At 48.4% G+C, this 21,676-nt stretch overlaps 4 protein-coding genes across 11 annotated transcripts; 1 reads left to right on the top strand and 3 right to left on the bottom strand.

Moving 5' to 3' along the window:
* Positions 1-1,276: 1,276 nt before the first annotated feature.
* On the bottom strand, positions 1,277-5,073 carry LOC120678760. 5 transcript variants are annotated; one of them, XM_039960077.1, is made up of 9 exons: positions 4,858-5,046; positions 4,661-4,745; positions 3,938-4,144; positions 3,656-3,723; positions 2,809-2,881; positions 2,534-2,649; positions 2,357-2,458; positions 1,954-2,053; positions 1,277-1,793 (listed from the first exon to the last, which is right to left on the bottom strand). In XM_039960077.1, the coding sequence occupies exons 3-9, from the start codon at positions 4,019-4,021 to the stop codon at positions 1,617-1,619; spliced, it is 720 nt and encodes a 239-aa protein (XP_039816011.1). In that variant the 5' UTR covers positions 4,022-4,144; positions 4,661-4,745; positions 4,858-5,046; the 3' UTR covers positions 1,277-1,616. The 5 variants fall into 5 exon arrangements, with proteins under 5 accessions (XP_039816011.1, XP_039816013.1, XP_039816010.1 ...); XM_039960079.1 differs by having other exon boundaries at positions 2,534-2,640; positions 4,661-5,066; XM_039960076.1 differs by having other exon boundaries at positions 3,938-4,745.
* A 3,308-nt stretch (positions 5,074-8,381) lies between these two features.
* On the bottom strand, positions 8,382-11,682 carry LOC120679048. Its single transcript, XM_039960535.1, has 6 exons — positions 11,481-11,682; positions 10,346-10,606; positions 10,141-10,247; positions 9,839-9,971; positions 9,546-9,740; positions 8,382-8,997 (listed from the first exon to the last, which is right to left on the bottom strand). Exons 1-6 carry the CDS (start codon positions 11,658-11,660, stop codon positions 8,662-8,664), a joined length of 1,212 nt encoding a protein of 403 aa, XP_039816469.1. The 5' UTR covers positions 11,661-11,682; the 3' UTR covers positions 8,382-8,661.
* Positions 11,683-13,983: 2,301 nt separating this feature from the next.
* On the top strand, positions 13,984-17,160 carry LOC120678490 (60S ribosomal protein L7a-2-like). 2 transcript variants are annotated; one of them, XM_039959697.1, is made up of 7 exons: positions 13,984-14,123; positions 14,319-14,366; positions 14,451-14,649; positions 16,132-16,301; positions 16,395-16,523; positions 16,606-16,698; positions 16,784-17,160. In XM_039959697.1, exons 1-7 carry the CDS (start codon positions 14,121-14,123, stop codon positions 16,913-16,915), a joined length of 774 nt encoding a protein of 257 aa, XP_039815631.1. In that variant the 5' UTR covers positions 13,984-14,120; the 3' UTR covers positions 16,916-17,160. The 2 variants fall into 2 exon arrangements, with proteins under 2 accessions (XP_039815631.1, XP_039815629.1); XM_039959695.1 differs by having other exon boundaries at positions 16,132-16,523.
* Positions 17,161-17,342: 182 nt separating this feature from the next.
* LOC120678489 (ACT domain-containing protein ACR6-like) lies at positions 17,343-20,597 on the bottom strand. Of its 3 annotated transcripts, none has more exons than XM_039959692.1 (7): positions 20,228-20,597; positions 19,351-19,396; positions 19,104-19,218; positions 18,900-18,967; positions 18,199-18,831; positions 17,971-18,075; positions 17,343-17,866 (listed from the first exon to the last, which is right to left on the bottom strand). In XM_039959692.1, the coding sequence occupies exons 1-7, from the start codon at positions 20,308-20,310 to the stop codon at positions 17,534-17,536; spliced, it is 1,383 nt and encodes a 460-aa protein (XP_039815626.1). In that variant the 5' UTR covers positions 20,311-20,597; the 3' UTR covers positions 17,343-17,533. The 3 variants fall into 3 exon arrangements, with proteins under 3 accessions (XP_039815626.1, XP_039815627.1, XP_039815628.1); XM_039959693.1 differs by having other exon boundaries at positions 18,199-18,828; positions 20,228-20,596; XM_039959694.1 differs by lacking the exon at positions 20,228-20,597 and adding an exon at positions 20,084-20,221 and having other exon boundaries at positions 18,900-19,218.
* Between the last annotated feature and the right edge of the window lie 1,079 nt (positions 20,598-21,676).

Below are 21,676 nucleotides of genomic sequence, written 5' to 3'. Positions count from 1 at the left end.
AGTGAGATGAGTGAGATAACCCTAACCCTAACTGTACAGACTACAGTGACTCACCGGAGCGTCGGAGCACCGGAGTCGCCGTTGTGGATCCGTTGGAGGTCGACGAGAAGCCAGGGAGACCGGAGTGGAGAAGCCGGAGCACAGAGAGTAGGTGGGGGCCAGATCTGAGAGAGAGAGAGAGAGAGAGAGAGAGAGAGAGAGAGACGGAGAGGCCGAAAGGGGGGAGGTCGGAGAGGGAGAGTCGAGATCAGAGAGGGGACGGCGGCGTAGATCGTGCGCGGCGGCCGGCGGTCGAGGTGGGGGCCAGATCTGAGAGAGAGCCGGAGAGGCCGAGAGGGGAGAGGTCGGAGAGGGAGAGTCGAGATCAGAGAGGGGACGGCGCCGTAGATCTTGCGCGGCGGCCGGCGGCATCTCAGCGGCGAGATCCACAACTGGGATAGCCGAGAGCGGAGGCGGCGCGAGTTGGGCACGGCGGTGAGCAGAGGGCGGACTGGTGGAGGCTAGGGTTTGCGTCGCCTCCCCCGTCCCCGTCCGCCCGTTTTATATAGCCAGGGGGAGAGAGTCGTTGGGCGGGGGGAGCCGTTAGGGGTGTTTGGGCCGGGCCGGGGGTGGGGGCGCGAGGTGCGGGCCAAATCTGTTCGCGGGCCAATTTGTGTGCTTGACGAGCCGAGGTCTAATCGTGCCGTGACGTGCCGGCCCATCGTGGTTAATGTGCTTGACGAGCCGAGGTCTAATCGTGTTGTGCCGGGCCGGCCCATCGTGGTTAATGTACGACCCAGGCACGGTTTGCAGGCATGCTCGTGCCGGCCCGGGCCCACGAAGCCCTGTGCCTGTGCCGTGCCATTTTTTCGTGCCGCGGACCAGCCCATCGTGCCTCGTGCTGCATGGCCAGCTATGTCCTTGTTTAGTTGCAAAATTCAAAATTCCAAATTTATCACATCGAAAGAAAATCTTACATGCATAAAGTATTAAATCTAGATAAAATAAAAAATAAATTGCATAGTTTGCTTGTAAATTGCGAGACGAATCTAATGAGTCTAATTAGACTATGATTAAATACTAAATTGCTACAGTAATTGCTACAGTCCACATGCTCTAATGATAGATTAATTAGACTCGTTAGATTCGTCTCGCAGTTTATAGACAAGTTCTGTAATTAGTTTTGTAATTAATCTATATTTAATACTTCAAATATGTAAAGATTCCATTTCAAAAAATTTACAAACACAACTAACAAGGCCTATAGCTAGAAGCACCTACGAGCAGGACCCGCCCATAGGACAAAGCTCGGGATTCGGGATCAATTAATTACTTCAAGGCTCGAGCTGACCAACAGAACAGCAATAACAATTCACAAATCCCCTATGCAGGCAGCTGCCGTCCAGTTTTACAGACTACACGCTGCTATCATACAGCAAACAGGCAATGCCAACACTTGGTTCAGAAAATACCATGAACGCAAGTACTTGGCAGAAAGTCATCTGTTTACAGTACACCATCCATCTTGTTGCTGTGAGGTTAAACTCCCGGATTGGGGCGTTTTTCTAGTCAAGTCAGAGCCCATTGAACAACGAGGAGGGGCAGCAACACTAGAGTGCCCACTGCGGCCTCTTCCTTCAAGTGATCCGGATGAGCAGAACCACCATTACAAACATGCAGGTCATCACAAAGAGGAGCAGCCACTGGAAGCACGTCGTCTTGGAAGTCAGAGAGTAGACCTCCGCCGCTCGTGAGGTTGCGCGACCGGTGCTTGCCAAGCTATGCTCCACGGCCCTCTCAGTGGAATCAAGGATCTGCATGCCAGCATGAGCAAATAAGTTGACTTTCTCAACAAGCGGCCAACTGAAAAGGAGATCTTTGGTGCAGTATCACCACAATAACTTTATCACATAAAACTCAATGTCAACACAACAGAAAAGCTGTAAAGTACTAAATGGAAAAAAAAAGGCATACCTTTTCCGTCTGTTGCACAGATTGGTTCATCATAAGGCTACTTTCCTTAAGCTGGCGTGCTAACTCGACCATTTCATCGGTTAAATCTTCTTGCAGCTTCCTGTGCAGTACGAAGATTAGGTAACAGTAAGAGAATAGCTCCTGGTTGTATATTCATTTGATGACCTTGTGCAAGGCGCCAAGGCCTAAAATTTCGATGCATAGATCTTAAAACACTAGGGACAAAAAGGAAGTTAATAGTTAAACATGGCACAGTATGGCTTGGCTTCCAACAGAGCACCCCAGTTAACCCAGTAAAATGAATGGATACTGTAAAGGGTTGGTTGCATGCAATATAGAAACTGTGGAGAGGGGATTGAGCTAGAGACCGAGATATGGACGAATCTTTAGCAAAGTAGCAAACCTGTGCTTCTCAATGTGAGCCTGAGCTGCTGCATCCAATTTGATAGGTGCACCAATATCTCCTCTTTGCTCCAGATGGCTTGGTTGAACCTCGGCATGAGATCTATTTAGATACATCTGTTAGTTCAGTAGTTGTAATCGTACGCAAAGGGAAACAAGGGGACCAAATTTAACTTACGCTGATCTCCTTCGCAATCCTGATGATAAAGATATTGGGCTTTCTGCCTTAGCTTTTTCATCAGAGATTTCTTCTCTGCTTTCAACAACTGGCTTTTCATTTTCAGGCTGCACTAACCATAATATAGAAGTGTATCTAAAAGTTAATGACATAAAGATTCAGACAAAAGAAATTGACATATCATCAGCTGTGGTAGCTTTGAATCCTATGAAGAAGTGGCAAACAAACTAAGAATGGTAAAGAGGTAAAAACGAAACAATGCAATAATAACATACCACTGGAGCAGCAAGCCTGGCAGCTAGTGCTTCAATCTTTTCTGAATACTCAGAAAGCTTAGCTTTAGAAACACTGAAAAGAACAGATTCATAAAAAACGTGATCTTCTGCTCATGGAAAAAATTATAACATACGCAGTGGATGGAAAGTATTTCACACAGAGAAATGCTTGCTTTGCTGAACACATTAGCAATACCATAAGACCAGATACATGAAAAAGGCAAGCAATAACTCAAAAGATTCTTATCATAAAAATGCAGGTCATCAAATAAAAAATGGCAGAAATTTGTGACTATTAACTTTGTATGTCTTGGGAGTCACGACATGGAACATATCTCTACAGAGCTTTTTAGTGAATCTGAAAGACAAACATGCATTTATGAAGCGGTGAAACAAGGAGCCTTCCATTAAACAAGAAAGATTTCTCCTGCGTGTTCGAGAAAAAAAAAACAAGAAAGATTTCCCTGGAAGCCATGTTAGTTCACTTGTAATTATAGGATAGGTGAAGAATGTGCCAGTCTTCATTTGTGCCTTGTCGGTCAGCCAAAGAATATGCGACCAGGGGATATTCAGTAATTAGCGGCCAGAACAACTGGCACAGACATCAAGATTTTAATGGAAAATGCAAAAGATGGATGGCCATACTGGTGACTGGCAAGATCTATGCATAACAGTTTTACAATGGACAGAAAATAATTTGATGTTTTTGTTTGGTACGGTCAAATGGCAACTGGTTTTCCTTTTACAACAAAATTCTATATTTTTGACATACATTAATTGGGTCACAGCCAGTATATCACTATTTCAGTGCTCCAAAAAGTTCATAGCCATCGCAGATTAAACACACCTTGATACCCCTTCAGGTGTGGTCTCTGCTCCTAGCTGCTCCAATAGCTCCCTAGCTGTGGTTACATACTGCATTTGAATGGAAGCCATCAATGACTAGTACACAGTTCATTCAAAATGATAAATATTTATAATTCGTTGATACTCAAATAAACCAGAATGAGTCCATATCTATTTCTTATCTTCCTTTCAAAGTAAGTTCAGAAAGTCAGGTGATCAACTCTACCAATGTGTGATGGAAATCTAACTACCAATGAAATTCATATGAACCACTAGTACATACATGAACAAGCTTAGCCTGATTCTGCTGACGAGGAGCCGCCTCCAGCAGCCTTCTAAGGTTCACTTCCACCTTGTTGAGCCTCATGTCGAAAAGGTGGCGAGCTTGACCTGGGGCATGAGGGTTCCAGCAGAACCGCTGGAAATCTTGGAAAACGAAGTGCAGTTGCACCTCGGGTAATCGATTCTCCTCTCGCTAAAGAACAGCAACCTAATCGAAAAGTGGTGAACCTAGGATTTCAGAGAGGGTATGCCACAGCATTTTTTTCCCACTTGCAATTCGGTACGATCCATATATAATTCAGTAATAAAATTTAAACTTCAACGAGAAATTCGGTTACCAAGAACATAATTTACATTCCAAATCTTAAATTCAACAGTTAAATACCAAAATTGCATAAATTATAATACAAATACCTCAAACATACTAGTTCAAATGAAAACAAAAGCTACTTGTCTGGTCTACAATTTCTAATGCTTATGGAAGTCTCGGTTATGTCATTTTCATCCGCCTCAAAGAAAATATCCCGGTCAATGAATGTGACAAAGTAACTCTTTCAAGGAATTGTTCTCAAGCATTAGTCCTCAATTGCTGCATTCTATTCTTTGCCACATTAACAAGAGTGATTGCATCAATAATGTGATATACGTACTAAGCTAACATGTTATGTGGCTGAAATCATGTAACATATAGAAGAAAAATTAGAATAGAGAGATTTGAACAAACCTTCAGCCTCAGGGAGCTACGAATAGGGCTACAGGGGCCGCCGGCCTGCAGGGGGCAGGGAAGCCGGGGGCGCCGTCGCGCCTACCTGCACGGAGGGGGTGGCGAAGTCTTGCAGGGAGCCAGGGAGGGGGCGGCGGTTGTAGGGTTCGGGCGCCCGATCCGGATGGGATTGGGGAATTGGGGAGAAGAGAACAAACCGGGATCCGGAGGAGGCGTCGCCAGACGGGAAGGCGGGGTGGAGGAGGTCCCCTCCCGGCGGCGGGGTGGCGCGCCGGAGCGGCCGAGCAGGCGGCCAGGCGCCGGCGGCGTGCGTCGCGTCTCGCGTCCGCCTGGGGCGTCGGGTGCGGGCAGCTTCGGAGGGAGTCAGAGGCGACGAGTTCTCACGAGAGGGGGAGGGAGGCGGGTTCCTTGGCCGCCTGGTGGGCTTGGGCTTAGAGTTGGGATGAGATTTTTTTTATTGGGTGGGCCAAAATTTTAGGGATGTCAAGGTATACCCGGCCCACCCATTGGGGGTCATCGAAGCATGGAGGGATTGGATTGGAGCAGGGGTAGGCCTGCTAATGGGTCGGATAATATTTGGAGTTTTTGGGTTGGTTTGTTACGTGGAATTGTTTGAATGGGAGGTAATGGATTTACAGGACAAATGGGTTGAGATGGAATGGGTTTGCTAGGGTTTACAGGACAAATTGGTTGAGATGGAATGGGTTTGCTAGCAAATCGGGTTGGGTTGGGTTGGAACAGGTTCATTTTTTTCCGGGTTCGTCCTCCGGAGGAGCGGCGGCGGCGGCGCCGTCAGCTGCCGCGGGAGGGGGCTGTTGAGCGGGACGCCCCAGATGGAGATGGGGTCCGGGTGCCTGGCGAGCAGCGCCTTGAGGTCGGCGAGCGCGCGGAGCTCGGACAGCGGGAGCGCGGCGGCGACGTACGAGTCCTCCTTGAAGGAGGCGGAGCGGAGCAGCCGCCGTCCCATCTCACGCGCGGCAGGCCCACCCCGCTCGACAGCTCTCTTGTCTCCTTGCCCAGCTTCCTTCTGTCGGTCTCCCAAATCCTAATCCCCAGTTCTTGAGCCAACAATGCTAGCGGCGGGGGCGGCGCAGCAAAGCGGCACGGGCGCACGGTGGGTCAGCGGCATGGCGGCACTGCCGCACCGGCACGGATCAGGGGCCGCGGTCTCGTGCTGCCGCGGGGCGCAGCCGCCGAGGCGTGCAAGAGCGTGCACCTGCTCCGATGCTCCCTGCTGCCCTGCTCGGCGAGCGACAAGCTGCCCATACGCATCCGCGCAGCTGCGCAGGAGCGCGAGCAGGCGGGCGCAGGCCGCGGGCGGCTAGCCGGGCAGCAGCCAGTGAGGTAGCAACAGGGTGTTCGGTCCAGCAACTAAGGCTTTAGCCCGCGGCCAGGTACTAATGGGCAAGAATCAAACCCATTCCCACCCCCCAATCTAAAGCAAATATGCTTTTTTCTTACTCCACCCCACTCCATTGCAAATCAAATTATCCCTAGCCCAACCCAACCCACCATGTCTTGGGTTGTTATGGGGCTGCTCCCGTGAGGTTGCCATGGATAAATATACAATAATTATCCAATATTATCCCAGAACAAGGCATCATGACCGTGCTTCTTCTCCGTCCAGGTCAGAGCAGCCGTGACCGTGAGCATGGAAGAGATGGGGACGAGAAGGTCGGCGGCGGCGGCGGAAGCGGCTCCGTCCGGTGCAGGCGATGTTCCGGGCTTCTTCACCATGCTTCCCTCGCCGTCCTGGTCAGTCTCGCCAGCAAAGCGAAAAGCCTTTGTTGCTGGACCGAACACCCTGTTACTACCTCACTGGCTGCTGCCCGGCTGGCCGCTCGCGGCCTGCTCCCGCCTGCTCGCGCTCCTTGCGCAGCTGCACGGATGCGTCTGGGCAGCCTGTCGCTCGCCGAGCAGGGCAGCAAGGAGCACCGGAGCAGGCGCACGCTCCTGCACGCCTCGGCGGCTGCGCCCTGCGGCAGCGCGAGACCGCGGCCCCTGACCCGTGCCGGTGCGGCGGTGCCGCCATGCCGCTGACCCGCCGTGCGCCCGTGCCGCTTTGCTGTGCCGCCCCGCCGCTAGCGTTGCTGGCTCAAGAACTGGGGATTAGGATTTGGGAGACCGGCGGAAGGAAGCTGGGCAAGGAGACAAGAGAGCTGTCGAGCGGGGGGCGGGGGGGCCTGCCGCGCGTGAGATGGGACGGCGGCTGCTCCGCTCCACCTCCTTCAAGGAGGACTCGTACGTCGCCGCCGCGCTCCCACTGTCTGAGCTCTGCGCGCTCGCCGACCTCAAGGCGCTGCTCGCCAGGCACCCGGACCCATCTCCATCTGGGGCGTCCCGCTCAATAGCCCCCACCAGCCCCCTCCCGCGGCAGCCGACGGTGTCGCCGCCGCCGCTCCTCCGGAGGACGAACCCGGAAAAAATGAACCTGTTCCAACCCAACCCAACCCAATTTGCTAGCAAACCCATTCCATCTCAACCCATTTGTCCTGTAAACTCATTACCTTCCATCCAAACAATTCCACATAACAACACAACCCAAAAACTCTAAATATTATCTGATCCATTAGCAGGCCTAGTTCGATTCGATGTCGCACAGCAGGAAAGGAAGGGATGGGAAAGGGAGGACATACGCTTGTCGGCCGGCGAAGTGCCCGACGAACACTTTCCAGGGCAGCGCCACTCGCCTCGTCGCCGCTGGGAAAGGAACCGAGAGCGAGGACAGAAGGCGTGGAGAGAGGACAGAGAAGAAAGCCCACTTCTTCCCTTTTATTCCCTTTTTCTTTTTTTTTTAATGAACCACAATACTCAAGAGTACCACATAAGAGCTGCAGTTATATTGAAAATGAGAGACCCAAACTAGGGAGCACGATGTAACAAACAAACACCAATTGAATTGGAACATCAACACAAGCCGCATATTTCAGACATGAACCTTTCAACAATTCCATCTTTCTTTTGAAAACCTTTCTTTTACTACTTTCATAAATATGTACCTTTCCAAAAAAAAATTAAGTGCTTAAGTCACCGTTTCGTGGAGGATATTTCAACACTTTTTAACATGTGTTCAACATTTCATGTTCAAAATGTTGAAATCATAATGCCAAAATGCTGACACCATAAATTCTGAAAGTTGAAATGATACAATCGAAAGGTTGATTAACCTTGCACCTATCAACATTTACAAAAGTTAGGTCCACGTTTTGCCCATTTAGTTCTGAATGCGTGGCATTTTTCCACAAAAGTGGGCCCAAAAGAAACCTTTTCGACAAAACTTTAGAAACATCCGTGTTGAATCCTGCTTTCAAACAAGCTACGAGTTTGCCAACAGAAATGTTGTTTTTACTGGCTCATTTAACAGTTCTTCATGAAATTGTAGTGATAGAGGCACCCATTAGCATCACATAGCGATGGGAACTTCAGCTTCAGCTTCAGATAGCATAATGCATATAGTAGCAGATGGTCCATATAAGCAGCTCAAAGAGCCTTAAATAACCATTGTCAAGCCGACGGACACCAAGGCACCAACGAACAGCAGCATGCCAGTATCTTCTCCGTAGCAACAGTACAGTTTGGCATTTTCAGTTCACACTGAAAGCAAACAGCAGAGACATGCTACAGGTGATTGCCCGGTACACGAATAAACATCAAGTTCTGCAGTATAACAGCAACACAAGAAAGCCACTTCCCTTCAAAATAACAGAACAAGAACCAGAAAGGTGGGGAAAAAGGACCATATAACATTGAACCGTGGAAGAAATTCTACATTCACCGACCAATTAATACCAAGTAGTGGAACGAAATGATTATACAGTCAACTATAACCAATATATCTTGCACTGATATTAACACCGCAGGTCCACACCTGAACACTCGAACCGACAACCAACCAACGAATTCCCAACTGGATGTAATGAAGGACCAACCATAAGCATATACAGCAAAAAAGGTGATCTGGATGGAAAATCTCAATCTCATTGCATCTACTAACTCTTGTGCTAGCAACCCACAGCCACACCTTCTTTTGGAGCAGACGTGACACCTGCAGCAACACCCTCTTTTGGAGTAGTAGAGGTGACACGGAGGATGGCTTGCGCGCTTAAGGCAGAAAGCTTGGACTGGCAGAAAGCTTCCCATGATTCAGCTTCGGGTGCGACAGAAGGTTCGCCTTCATTTTCACCAGAAGTCGAGGCCTGAGACTTCTCATAGAAAACTTGTAGTTCCAGTGCCAGGTTGCGAGCAGCTTCCCTTGATTCTGGAAGCTGGTCACTAAGTTGGGTTGCTGCAATCTGGATGAGCTTATCCATTCCATACTCTTTGATTCCCTCCACATCCTGGACAGAAGGAAAGCACTATTGTTTTAGTTTTGTAAAACAGCCAGAGTAACAATCTATCCCTCACATGTGTTAAAACAAGTATTGGTTGGTGCATGTATATCTACAGTGCACAAAACTGATGCATTCAACCTCCATTTCTTGTTGCTCTATTGAAGATAACAGCAAATTTTAGTTAAGGCATGAAGCTAGCTAAATATACATCCTCCATCTTAATACTCTCAGCCAATCAAATCTCCAACACGTTTACTAGCTAATTATTTGGCCCATCTAGCTCCAAGTTATGATAGAGAAGGTTCAATGCCCATAGCATACATCAAAGAATCTGAAAAAGACATGGAATATAGTGACCAGGCTCACAGTGAAGGAGACAGTCCGCAAGACCGCATGGACACTAAATTATTAATATCTACCTGATTGATCGCTTGGGACATCAGATAGGCAAACTATAATCCGAATTAAATTAACCTTCTTCCTATCTTAACTAAGAATCGGGGCTACAGAAGCTGCAACTGTAAAGAACTTTTCAGGCAAAAAGTTTCACTTACAAGGCGAGGTACACTCTTGCTGAAACACACCGACGCTTTTGCCCGAATACGTGGATTCCTGTTCTTGAGGTAGGGCTGCATTCTCGGTAACAATACTGAAGGGGAGATCCAACTTGTCATTGATATAAGGGCTGCCTCAGCAGCTTCACAGACAAAACGTTTATCTTGTGAAGCTTTTAGAAACAACTGTACTAGCTGTGAACGCATTTGATAATAAAAATAAAAGATGTATTCAGAGAGTTTGTAGTTGATAGAGAAACTTCTAAATAGCAAATCTGAATAGCAATACCTACCAGTGGATCAATTGAGTCGACAATCAGGTCACCGTAGGCCTTAAAGATGTCAGAACAAGTCATTAGTGCTGTTTTGCAGACAGCACTTCTTGGATTCTTCACAGATTTCACAATAAGAGGAACTAGAGGTTCCCTGCAATTTAAATAGTTCATAAACCATACCAAACAACCAATACAGGAGATGACATGCAATGCAATTCTATATCACTGGCTGACTGGCATGGATAAGTGGTTCGGAAGATATCAGAAGGATTGTCAAAAGGGTAAACACATTTCTAGTACATATATACTGGGGGACTTACAGCAGCTCCTGCAATCTTTCCTTGTGATACATCGCCAATTGACGAACATTGTTGAGAGCTTCACATGTCATAACCCAGTCCTTAGAATCCAACCTTTTAACTAAGGTCTGTCCAAATATAGAAACGAGTAAACTCAGCTTTGAGTAGGAAAAAAAAAAGGTTATTCGTCCAACAAAATATCACCAATAAGCAAACAGTGTCATACACTGAGGGTTGCATCAACATCTGGGAGATCTACTAGATTCTCAGAATCAATGTACTCTACATCTGCATTTCCAGCCTCATTTCCATTAGTCCCAACATCAGGGCAAGCAGATGGAGCATTTTCTTCCTTGCTGGCACGTTTGCTGCCATTCAAAACAGGCTTGCTGATGCAGGATTTCACAGAATTGTCCTTTCCTTTCTCCAGGTCCGCTGATTGAGAAATATTGAGATCTTTCAGAGCGCTCGCTGACATATTCACACCCTGCATGACAGAAAGACACGCTTGAGAACAACATGATCAAATTCAGTCCTCACTTAACGGGTATGGATGAAAATAGTTAAAAGAGTATTTCCGGTGGTTGCTTGGAGCATTGTCCATAAATAGACAGAGTACAGAGTGTAGAAAACAAATGGAAGCTAAAACTTAGAATCTTAGATAGTTCCATCAGATCAATCATCATCCGAAGCTAGTCAGATCACAAAAGCACGACCAAGCTCTCATTAAACTAAACTTTACAAGCACTAGATCTCCCCAAGGCTTAGACCAGAACAACTTAAACTACAGTGGCTAGCAGTAGCACAGTCAAGTGATCCACAAAAACAAAATTGTCTGTAAAATTAACAGTAACAGCACCTTATTAGGTAGAAACAAACCGAGCCAACGCAGCGCAAAAATCCGCAAGTACATGAATGGAGTGGGAGCGGAACTGGATTTGATTGCCCACACCCACAACCAAGTGGATGTCCCACAGCCCAGTACCACTACCAGTACAAGCAGAGTACGATGAGCAGCGAGACGCGTCTCGACCCTAGTCGAGAGGAGACCCTCCTCGGGAGGGGAGCACCGCTCGCTGTGCCCCGTCGACGGCGGCCAGTCCGCCGGCGACGAGGCAAGCCCTCACTCCCGCAGCTCTCCACTCCCACCCCCTAGATCCACCGCGGGCACAACCACGCGATTCCGGCGCCGCCAATCCCCAACCGGAACCACCCCCCGGCGATTTCACAGGCGAAACTGAAGGCCCGGAGCCCAGATCCGCGTTGGCGGTAAATGCCGCGTGCGTGCGGGACGCTAGATCGCGACGAGCAATCGGGGGTGGGGAACGGGACGAGACAGGGGGGGAGAGCAGGAGGGTTACCTGGGACGGGAGCGGGAGCGCCGCGGCGGCGGTGGAAGGCGGCGGCGGTGCGTCGGCTTTGGGCTGCTGCTGCGACTGGGGCGGGGTGGCGTCGAGATATACTGCCTGCCTGCCGCGGAGACGGTGTCCCGTTGCTGTTGTTGCTGCGCTAGTCTGGACTTGGTCTGCCGGAATTTGCATCCAGGGGCCTGCGCAATTGCGATTTCACCTTCCCCTCCCGTGTCACCCACAAGACCACATGTAATGTTGCATTGGAACAGTGTCTCCGTGTCAGCTAGCACGTGTCACGTGCTACCCCCCACTTTTATACTTTGAGCATGTGTGACCCATACCATAAGTAACAAAAAAACGACTTGAATACTTATACATAATACATAAGTAAGCAAATATTCAAATTGTTGGTCGACAAACACTTGTCCTGTCGCGTGAAATGAATCAAATAGAATTCAAATCGATCCAAAAAGCTTCCCATGGCATCGCTATAACACGAATCGGCGTCCCAGCCCGGCCCATTCCCTGGCCTGGGAGCGCGTCGGTCACGTTTTCCGTCCGTCGGATCGGCCGGGCGGACGGCCTAGATCGAGCTTTTCTTTTCTATTTTACAAAAAAAACTCTCGACTTTTCTCGAAATAAAACCCGCCGTCCATCCCTTTCTCAGCGAAATTTTCAAAAAAACTCTCAGATTTTGCCAAAACCAACCCGCAGTCCACTTCCACCCTGCCAGCAATATTTTCCAAAAGATCCCCTGCATTTTCAAAAAAACCCTCAGATTTTGCCAAAACCAACCCGCCGTCCTTTCTCTCTCTCAGGAACTATCATTGAAAACCCTCGAATTTTACTTAAATTATGTAACAATCCGTTCCAATCGTTACTACTATAATAACAACACTATACGTACAATTCGATCACCATTCTTCTATGGCTTCTCATGCTACCTCCACAATAACGCGTCATATTTTAATATAACTACTACTTTCTAAAAAAAATAACACATCTACTAATCGCAACATGTTTTCGCAAATACATTAAGTATCAGACTAATTGTGCTCCGCCCTCCCTAATAAACTATCTTACCCCTTCTTTCACCACAAAAAAACAACAAATGTAATAGCTTCGTTTCGATATCCAAAATAATATACTACTTAAAATAGTGTCTTCATAGTATAATGCTCAAAATATATACCATGTGCAATAACGAGCTGCAGACCATGACACCTATGCGAAAATAATAAAGTGATGGATTTATCTTAACTATGTTACTTAAAAGAAAAAACTACTACATGCATCAACTAAAGTTCGCATCAACTACAATACTACGACGTGAGACACGGGCCCGACGGACGGTGGAATGAGCGTTCTCTATAATTTTAGAAAAAAAAACTCCTCCGACTTTAAAAAAATCAATCCGCGGTCTGGTCTCCTCTCTCATGATTTCTTATAGAAAAACCCTTAAATTTTAATTAAATCAAACAACAACCCGTTCCATCCGTTAGTTCTACACGAGCAACATTATACTTACAACTTGAATACCAAAAAACGTTGAAATCAAAAATTGATCAACATAGAATTTGATCAAGAATTTAAAAACTACAACTTCATTATATAGAGATTTTTAAAATTCAAAACGCTTTTGCAATTCATTTGCACAAACGTGTACATGCAATCCATTGTACCTACAATACAGACACGAGAGCCTAAAATATATACCATGCATTATCACAACTTGTAGATAAGGGAACCTAAAATCCACGACAACTCTTAAATTTGATGGATAATTAGTATTTCCAAACATACAAATAATATATACATAGATTGACATGTTATTCACTCATATTATTGCCCATGCGGCGACACAGAGAGTCGTAAAGTAACATTACCTTTTGTAAGTTAATTTTTGATCTATCAGTATCCTGCAAAAAAATTGATTATGTTGCAGGGCCTGAGCGAAAAAAACTCATTGGATTCCGAAAATAATTCGGCAATAATTAGGGGGATCCCCTTCCATTTGAGGTGGCCTTCTGCCTGGGCGCTGGCTCGGTTTGAAAAATCGGAGAACTCGGGGGAGCGATTAATGGTGGGCGCGGCGGTTGCGGGTTGGTGGTACAAGTCCACCGGAGAGAACGACCCCCCCTGCTCGCAAGACACAGAGCCACGTGTCAGCGAGGTCGGGACGACGGAGTGGGCCCGCCTCGCGGTGAGCTCACTCCCTCCACGTCCATGGCGGAGGAAATGAGGCGCCCGTCTGCCGGCGGGCCGGCCGGCCATTTGGACGCCGGCGCCGAGTCATGACGTCGTTTTTCATGGGCCGCGGCCTGCTACCTACCGAAGTAATTCAGCCAAGCTCAGTCCGATACACCTTCCGGCTCGGCCCGTCTAACACAATCGCGCGGTGGACCTGTCTGGGCCGTTCGGCCCAAACGTGACTGCCGAAACCCTAATCAGCAGAACGGACGGGGAAAAGCCCACCGAGCCTCCGGCACGACGAATCCAACGATCCAGGCGCGCCCAACGTGGCTCGGGAGCCGCTCCTATATATAAAACCGCCTCCCGGCTTCTAAGCGGCCGCCGCCGCCACACCACTCGCCTCTTCCTCCCCGCCGCCGCTCCGCTCGCTCGCAGGTCGCAGCAGCCGCCGGCAAAATGGTACGCGCCTTTCTCGCTCGGTTCCTCCCGCCTGTTTTGGTTGCCACCCCCTTGCTGTGATCGGCAATGGAATTCCCAGCGTTCTTGCGAAAAATTTAAGCTAGTTTCCTTGGATCTTGAACGGCAGCTGTTAGGTTTTAGTACTATTTGATCAAGTGATCCTAATTATCCTCTGTGAATCGTCTAATCTTGCAGGCCCCGAAGAGAGGAGGCAAGGCGCCGGTTCCCGCCAAGAAGAAGACGGTAAGCCACTGATTCGTGCAGTCTATTGTGCTCGTCGTTATTTCTTCCGAGGTTTATACCGTTCCTGGTTTGGTTTTGGTGCAGGTGGTGACGAATCCGTTGTTCGAGAAGAGGCCGAAGCAGTTCGGGATCGGCGGCGCGCTGCCGCCCAAGAAGGACCTCCACCGCTTCGTCAAGTGGCCCAAGGTCGTGCGCATCCAGCGCCAGCGCCGCATCCTCAAGCAGCGCCTTAAGGTGCCCCCGGCGCTCAACCAGTTCACCCGTACCCTCGACAAGAACCTTGGTATGTCTCTCGCCCCGTCCATCACAGCTTTTCCACATAGGTGGTAGAGAAGGATTGGCTTGTAGAGATGTTAAGTATCAATGCATTGAGTAGCACTGCAAGGGCTTGCAGGCTAAGATTTGATTGGTTACTTAGTGTGTGCATCAATGCATTGAGTAGCACTGCAAGAGCTTGCTGCCTAAGAATTGTTTGTCAGTGTATGCTTGCCACTGTACTCGATATTGAATGGGGGGCATGCTTCGAGCTGTCAGTAGGATATGGATTACATAGGATAAATATATTAATATTGAATATTGAATTGAAGGAGGGATAGAGTCCGGAACGAAGTTATTCGGGATAGGGTCGGGGTGGCACCAATTGAGGAGAAACTTACCCAGCATCGGCTGAGATGGTTTGGACATGTCCAACGAAGGCCTCCTGAGGTGCCGGTGCGTAATGGGGTTCTTGAGCGGGTTGATAATGTAAAAAGGTGTAGAGGTAGACCTAAACTGACGTGGGATGAGTCGGTTAAGAGAGACCTTAAGGATTGGAATCTCTATAAAGAGATAGCTTTGGATAGGAGCGCTTGGAGACTAGCTATCAATGTGTCTGAACCTTGAACTTATTTCTTTCGGGTTTCATCTCTAGCCTACCCCAACTTGCTTGGGAAAAAAAAGCTATGTTGTTGTTGTTGTTGTATTGAATATTGAATTGGAAATATGTGATATTAGTTTGTATCATATGAAGATGAACAGTGTAGAGAATAGCTGAAAGTTATTATGTTCACATGTCTACTTGACCTCCATACTGTTTAATTATCTTTGTTAGGGTTCAAAAGAACTTCTCTTCATAAAAACTTATCACTTTTTTCTATTTTTCATAGCTTCCTTTGTGGTTGAAATTCTTTCAGTTCTCACATTTGGTATGTAAAAGCAGAGTAGTAGACAGGTTTTCCAATTAGGACAGTACTGTGCTATTTATTCTACCATTGAAGATATTTAAAGTTCTGATTGTCAAAAGTTTAATTGCTTATAAATGTATAAATTTCGATCATAACCAAAGTCAGACTAATTATTAGGAGTTTTTGAAGTTTATGGTCATCCCATGTTTAGACAAATCCTTGTCTCAATGCAAATCAGCTTACTTCAAATGATTTATGCTTCTTGTCTCAATGCAACCCATATTGATTTAGGCATCCCTGTAGAATAATAGAATTGGTGTAATTGATGGATGTATTGCATTGAATCCTCGGCCGGTATATATGAGAGTACATGACTTGGGGGGTAAGACATCCCCCGGGATACATATGGCAGGATATGATATGAATATCTAAACTACCAAATATACTCTAATAATCCCTAGGGTCATTATCACATTAGGTACATCCTTGGCAGCTGTGGCATTAGAAATACTGAATTTTGAAATCAAGTACAGCATTACTTTAGATGCTTCAGTATTTTTGCTTTAGTTGTAACTAGTTTTTTGTCTGATTTTCCATTTCAGCAACAAACTTGTTCAAGATGCTTCTGAAGTACCGCCCTGAGGACAAAGCCGCCAAGAAGGAGAGGCTTTTGAAGAGAGCCCAGGCTGAAAATGAAGGGAAAACTGTTGAGGCAAAGAAACCAATTGTTGTGAAGTATGGCCTCAACCATGTGACATACCTCATCGAGCAGGTATCGACATCAATTTGGTTCTTCTTAGTGGTAGCAGAGTTTTGCCTTTCACCACAAAATTATGTTTTTTACAATTTTTTTTCCTTTTTGCAGAGCAAGGCCCAGCTGGTTGTCATAGCTCATGATGTTGATCCGATTGAGCTGGTTGTGTGGCTCCCAGCCCTTTGCAGGAAAATGGAGGTTCCATACTGCATTGTTAAGGGAAAAGCACGCCTTGGATCGGTATTAACCCTTCCACTTTTGTTGCTTGTTAAATGTTGATATTGTCTTTAAAAAAATGAAGCTCATAAATATTTTGCTGTAGATCGTTCACAAGAAGACCGCATCTGTTCTTTGCCTGACCACTGTCAAGAATGAGGACAAACTTGAGTTCAGCAAGATCCTGGAGGCTATTAAGGTTGGATGCTATGAATATGTGATTTTAAATATCCAAATTTCGTGTTATTGCCTTCTGGACTTACTGGATCTTGACTCACTCCCAGGCCAACTTCAACGACAAGTTTGACGAGGTCAGGAAGAAGTGGGGTGGTGGTATCATGGGCTCCAAATCGCAGGCTAAAACCAAGGCCAGGGAAAAGCTGCTCGCTAAGGAGGCTGCTCAGCGGATGACCTAAGACTTGCCCTGTTAAATTTATCCTGTACTTCTTAGATCGTGTGCAATCATATTGTGGTTGTCTGATCTAGTTTTGAGAGTTTTTCCCCGTGAGACCATGCTAGAAAGAAGAAACCTTGTAAGAATTGAAATTTTTTGTTCGGCGCTGGTTAGTTTATATGACCTGACTGCTATATCGGTGGTGAATCTCCCGCTTATTCTGTGCAATTACTAGTTTACTACATTAATCGAGATATGTTAGCCTGATGATCATTTTCTGCTGGATTGATTATATTCTTGAGAAAAAAGAACAAGTTAGCCTGAAGAAGTTGTCTACCATACTTATACCGCCTGCTGCGTGGTACTGTTCGTTCAGAGAGAAGTTGCGGTTGGCATTTCACTCGATAGACATGTCATACTTGCACTAGGTTTGGCTAAATTTGCGCATGTATATGAAATGGCTAAATTTCTGACCTGTAGAATTGTATTGTTAATTCACAGTGGTGCTGGTAATGATGTGACTTCCTGTGCAAATGTACAATGCAGGAGCCATGCCCTGCTGCTTCATTATTCCCTAACCTACGTCAGATTTGTATGTACAAAGCCCTGCCGGGTCGTGTAACTAATCAGAATCCTTGGATTACGAGTAGGACCTGATCAGCCTGAGCCCCTGGAAGGAGCCCTTGAGCAGGCTGCCCAGGACGGACACGGCGCCGCCCTCAGCCACCGGCGCGTCGCCGCCGCGGCGCTTCACCCGCAGCACGGCGTCCCCGAGCTGCCCGCCCACCGCGTCCATGGTCCGGCCGTCGACGGGGTTGCCGTACGCGTCCGACACGTAGAACGTGTCCTCCGCCCTGCCGTCCCTGGTCGCGATCGCCGCGCGGATGATGGAGAGGCTGTTCTCCCGGAACACGCGCGTGACCTCCGACAGGAGCCCCACCCTGTCCTCCGTCCTCACCTCCAGCTCCAGCCCCTGCTCATCAGATTGCCAGCAATGGTGTCACTTGCCATGGCGAGGAGGAGGAACGCGAGACGGCGTCGATGGGGGAGGGGGACGACGGGTGAGGAGGTTCCTACGTCGGACGCGCGCCGCTCGACGGCAGCCTCGAGGCAGCGGACGAGGCGGCTCCGCTCGGCGTCGGAGCGCGCCGGGTGGCCGTCGACGTGCCGTACGTAGTACTCCTGCAACCACGCCGGGGAGACGATGAGACTTTTTTTAGACGAGGGGAGACGATGAGATTCCGGTGAGCATTCATTCATGCTTGTTCCGGCAATGGTGTGTGTGTTTTTGTGAGACGGGCGTACTTGGTAGGCCTCCCTGCTCCGCCGCTCGGCGTCGACGGTGCCGTGGAACACGACGTACTGCAGGTCCGTGAGCGCGCACAGCGTGTCGAACAGCAGCTTCGGCCGGTCCCTGCACCGCAGGATCACCACCGTGTACCGCCTCTCCGCGCAGTCCATCACCGCGACCTTGGCCGCGGCCTTGGGCCTCGCCATGCCGCGGCGATCCTCGCCGCCGACAGCTTCCTCACCACCGCCGCCGTCGTCGAGCATCAGTTTATGCAGGCGCCTCTCCGCGCGCGCCGTGCCCAATGTCACGCCCGTGCGCGTGCTGCCGCGGCTGCTCGCGCCGTCGCCCTGCATCACGTTGCAGAGAAGCTCCTGCACCTTGGACAGCCGGGCCGCGTCGTGGATGGCGAGCCCGGAGGCCTCGTCAGTGATCTGGATCACCGCGGCGGCGCGCCTGTTGTGCGTCCACACCTCGGCCTTGACGATGTTGCAGCTCAGGGAGGCGAGCACGGCGCACACCTCGGACAGGAGGCCAGGCCGATCGGTGCCGGTCAGCTCGATAGAGGTGGACTCGTCTTCTGGTGGCGCAGCTCCGTCCGTCGGCCCGATCGCCGGCAACTTGAGGTAGTCTTCTGATTCCAGGCACTGCTGAAAAGCAGCAAGGTAAGGCACCTTGGAGGGTTACATCAGAGTTGATCAGTAAATGCGTTGCTTACTTTCTGAATATGGTCAATGACCTCCCTATTCTGAAGCTTACTCCCGTACTGATCGGTCACATTGAACACTGAACACGACATGAACCAAGAAACCAAAACTATTTCATCATGACAAGTCAGACAACCAAACAAGTTCCTTCAAGTTGCAAGTCAAATTCAGAAGAAGAAAAAAAAAACTGGGAGGCTTATAACTGCTACAAGTACCATCCATGAACCAGTTGCCATCCGAAGAAATGTACGCCTTGGTGATGACAAGGTTGAGATCGACAAGGACTTGAACTGCTTCCAGTAAAATGCCATGCTTCTTGACCCTATCAACCTGGCAAGAAATAAAAGGTCCACCATATCAATTACAGTAATATCGTACAAACTACAAAAGGTAGAGCAGTTAGCTAGATATTGAAATGTAGCTAGCAGCGTGGTCCTCCATGAAAGTGAGGCCCAAACTCACCCGGATGACGGTTGCGTTGTCGCACGAGTCATTGTCTATCACAACTCTGCAAGAAGCAGCACAGTAGGCGATGAGCATTCGGCAACAAGTGATAGCGAAGATAATTTGGAAGAAAAAAAACTTATTACTACAAACAGTCAAGTTTTGGTAGCTGATTAGAGGGGCAGTTGTATGCACAGTACTGTACTAGTAATAAGTTAGTAAAGCATCTGGAAGAGGCAGCAAAGGAATCAATGATTCCATACAGCCTTTGCTAAAAGTGGAGGGGGGAATCTGAATGGACACCATGGCAGAGGTGGTAGCTGGTAGGAATAAGGCAAGGAATAAAGGCGATGAAGGCAGAGCCATGTACGGCGCAGTATGAAACTATGAACTTAATTTGTTCCTAAACGATGAAATGGAATCTCCATGAGGTTTCCATACGTTATATGTATCTGAAAGGTTTGTTGATACAGAAGCCATTATAATGCAGGCTATCTAGTCTAGATTGGGTGACTGAATAATCCATCAGAATCCAAATAGCGACTGCTAGTAAATTGGAATCCTAATAGTGATTAGGATTCACTGCGACAGATTCCATGAGCAGAGCAGGTAATTAAGGTAGAAATGAATCTGTCAAGAGCTTCCGCTGATAGCGATTCGGTAATCGGATATTACTAGTAACTACTGTTACTGATGAATTAACTGCTATACGATTCGCACTGACGACGGAAAATAAAGAGCAGAAGCTAACTTTGCACGGACTCGAAAGGCGATCAGCAATCCACAAGAACACAGCGGGACGAGGCAGCAGCAAACTGCAAGCAAATTCAGACGACGTGCTCCGAGACTGGCAGCGCCGGCCGCCAAGCGGTGCTGCCACCGGACATGCACATACCTCGGCGGGTTCATCCACCGGACCAACTTGGCGTACTCGTCGTCCTCCTCCTCCTCGGCCACCGTCTCCCCGCACCTCAGCATAGCCGCAAGCTGAGACTATCACCACCGTGACGTACGCTTCCAGGCCAACCACGCACCCGCTCTATCTGCAGGCGGAGGAGAAGAGCGGAGGAGCTGCGAGCAGTCGCGGGGAAGACGAGACGGCGCGAGAGGAGGAGGGGAGGGGGCAGCGGGCGGAACGGAAACGCCGCGCCGTTTCCATTAACAGCGGCGCGGGGTGAGGCCGGCGGCCGAGGGGAGGGCTCGGCGCGGGCAGACAGCGAGGGACACGGGCGGGAGTAAAGGCAGTCTGTCTGCTGCCAATGGCACGAGCCGCGGTTTATAAACGGGCGCCGCAGGGGGATTTTTTTTTTATATAATGCGAGGAGGATCTTTGTGGTTGTGTAGCTTTCCTCCTCCTCCTAGTACCCTTTTTACTTTGGAATCTGACAATTTTGCCATGTTTGGCCGTGAAAGGGTTAGAGCAAGATTAATGGTATCGCTTGCTTCTCGTCTGCTGCTGGCGATACAGCGCGCCCGTTGCTACGTGGCTACAGCTATTTAATGCACTGTTTGCTGCTGTAGCCAATGGCAACGCGCGTTTTCGCCGGCCGCAGTCAACGCGTAGCGAATCGCCTGTTCTTTTCTCTCTTTTCACTTCTCCCTCCACATAGACACGAGTCAACTAGTAGAGCATCAAAATACTTGCTCTTATAGGTTACAGGACGAGTGTGGGGATTTGTGAGGCGGTGCGATGAATCTACTATATTAGAGTTATCTTAGTAGGTTTGGCGGTAAAACGCCGATAATGTGGATATGGTTAAATCTACGGAGTACCAGTTTAGATAAAAGATAAGTGTGATAGATAGAAGTTGATGGCACGACGAGTAGTCAGTCAGCCTCGTGCGGACTAGGGAAGAGGCAGTGGATCATGGCTGTAGGGAAAGCATCATAGCGGGAAGTCGATGGCGAGGTGGGGCACGAGATTGGTGGAAGTTGACGGTGTGACAAGTGTGAGTTAGCTTGGTGAGCACTAGGGAAGTTGCAATTAATTCTGGTGCAAGTCAACGGCATGACAAGTGGTGGATCAACTTCGTGCAGACTAGGGAAGAGGCAATGAAGCAGGATCGATGTGAAGAAAATTGAACGGAGAGAGAAAGGGGCGATGCTTTGGAGGAGGAGAATGAGACGTCCAATATTGACAACTAAGATAAAACACGACACTGATAGGCAATAGGGGAAACTGGCGAAAACAAACCTAAATCTAACTATCATACACTAATCTTTTTCTTTTTGAAAGTAACAAGGAGCATTGACATGTCATGTAAGGGGTTAGATGCCTATGCTGACTGGACTCAACGTAGACGTGGCTACACAAGTAGTCTTGGGACGCACAATAATAAAGCAC

Source organism: Panicum virgatum, chromosome 6N, assembly GCF_016808335.1.
Source record: "Panicum virgatum strain AP13 chromosome 6N, P.virgatum_v5, whole genome shotgun sequence".
Lineage (NCBI taxonomy): Eukaryota > Viridiplantae > Streptophyta > Magnoliopsida > Poales > Poaceae > Panicum > Panicum virgatum.
This window is presented reverse-complemented; position numbering and strand designations above follow the sequence as displayed.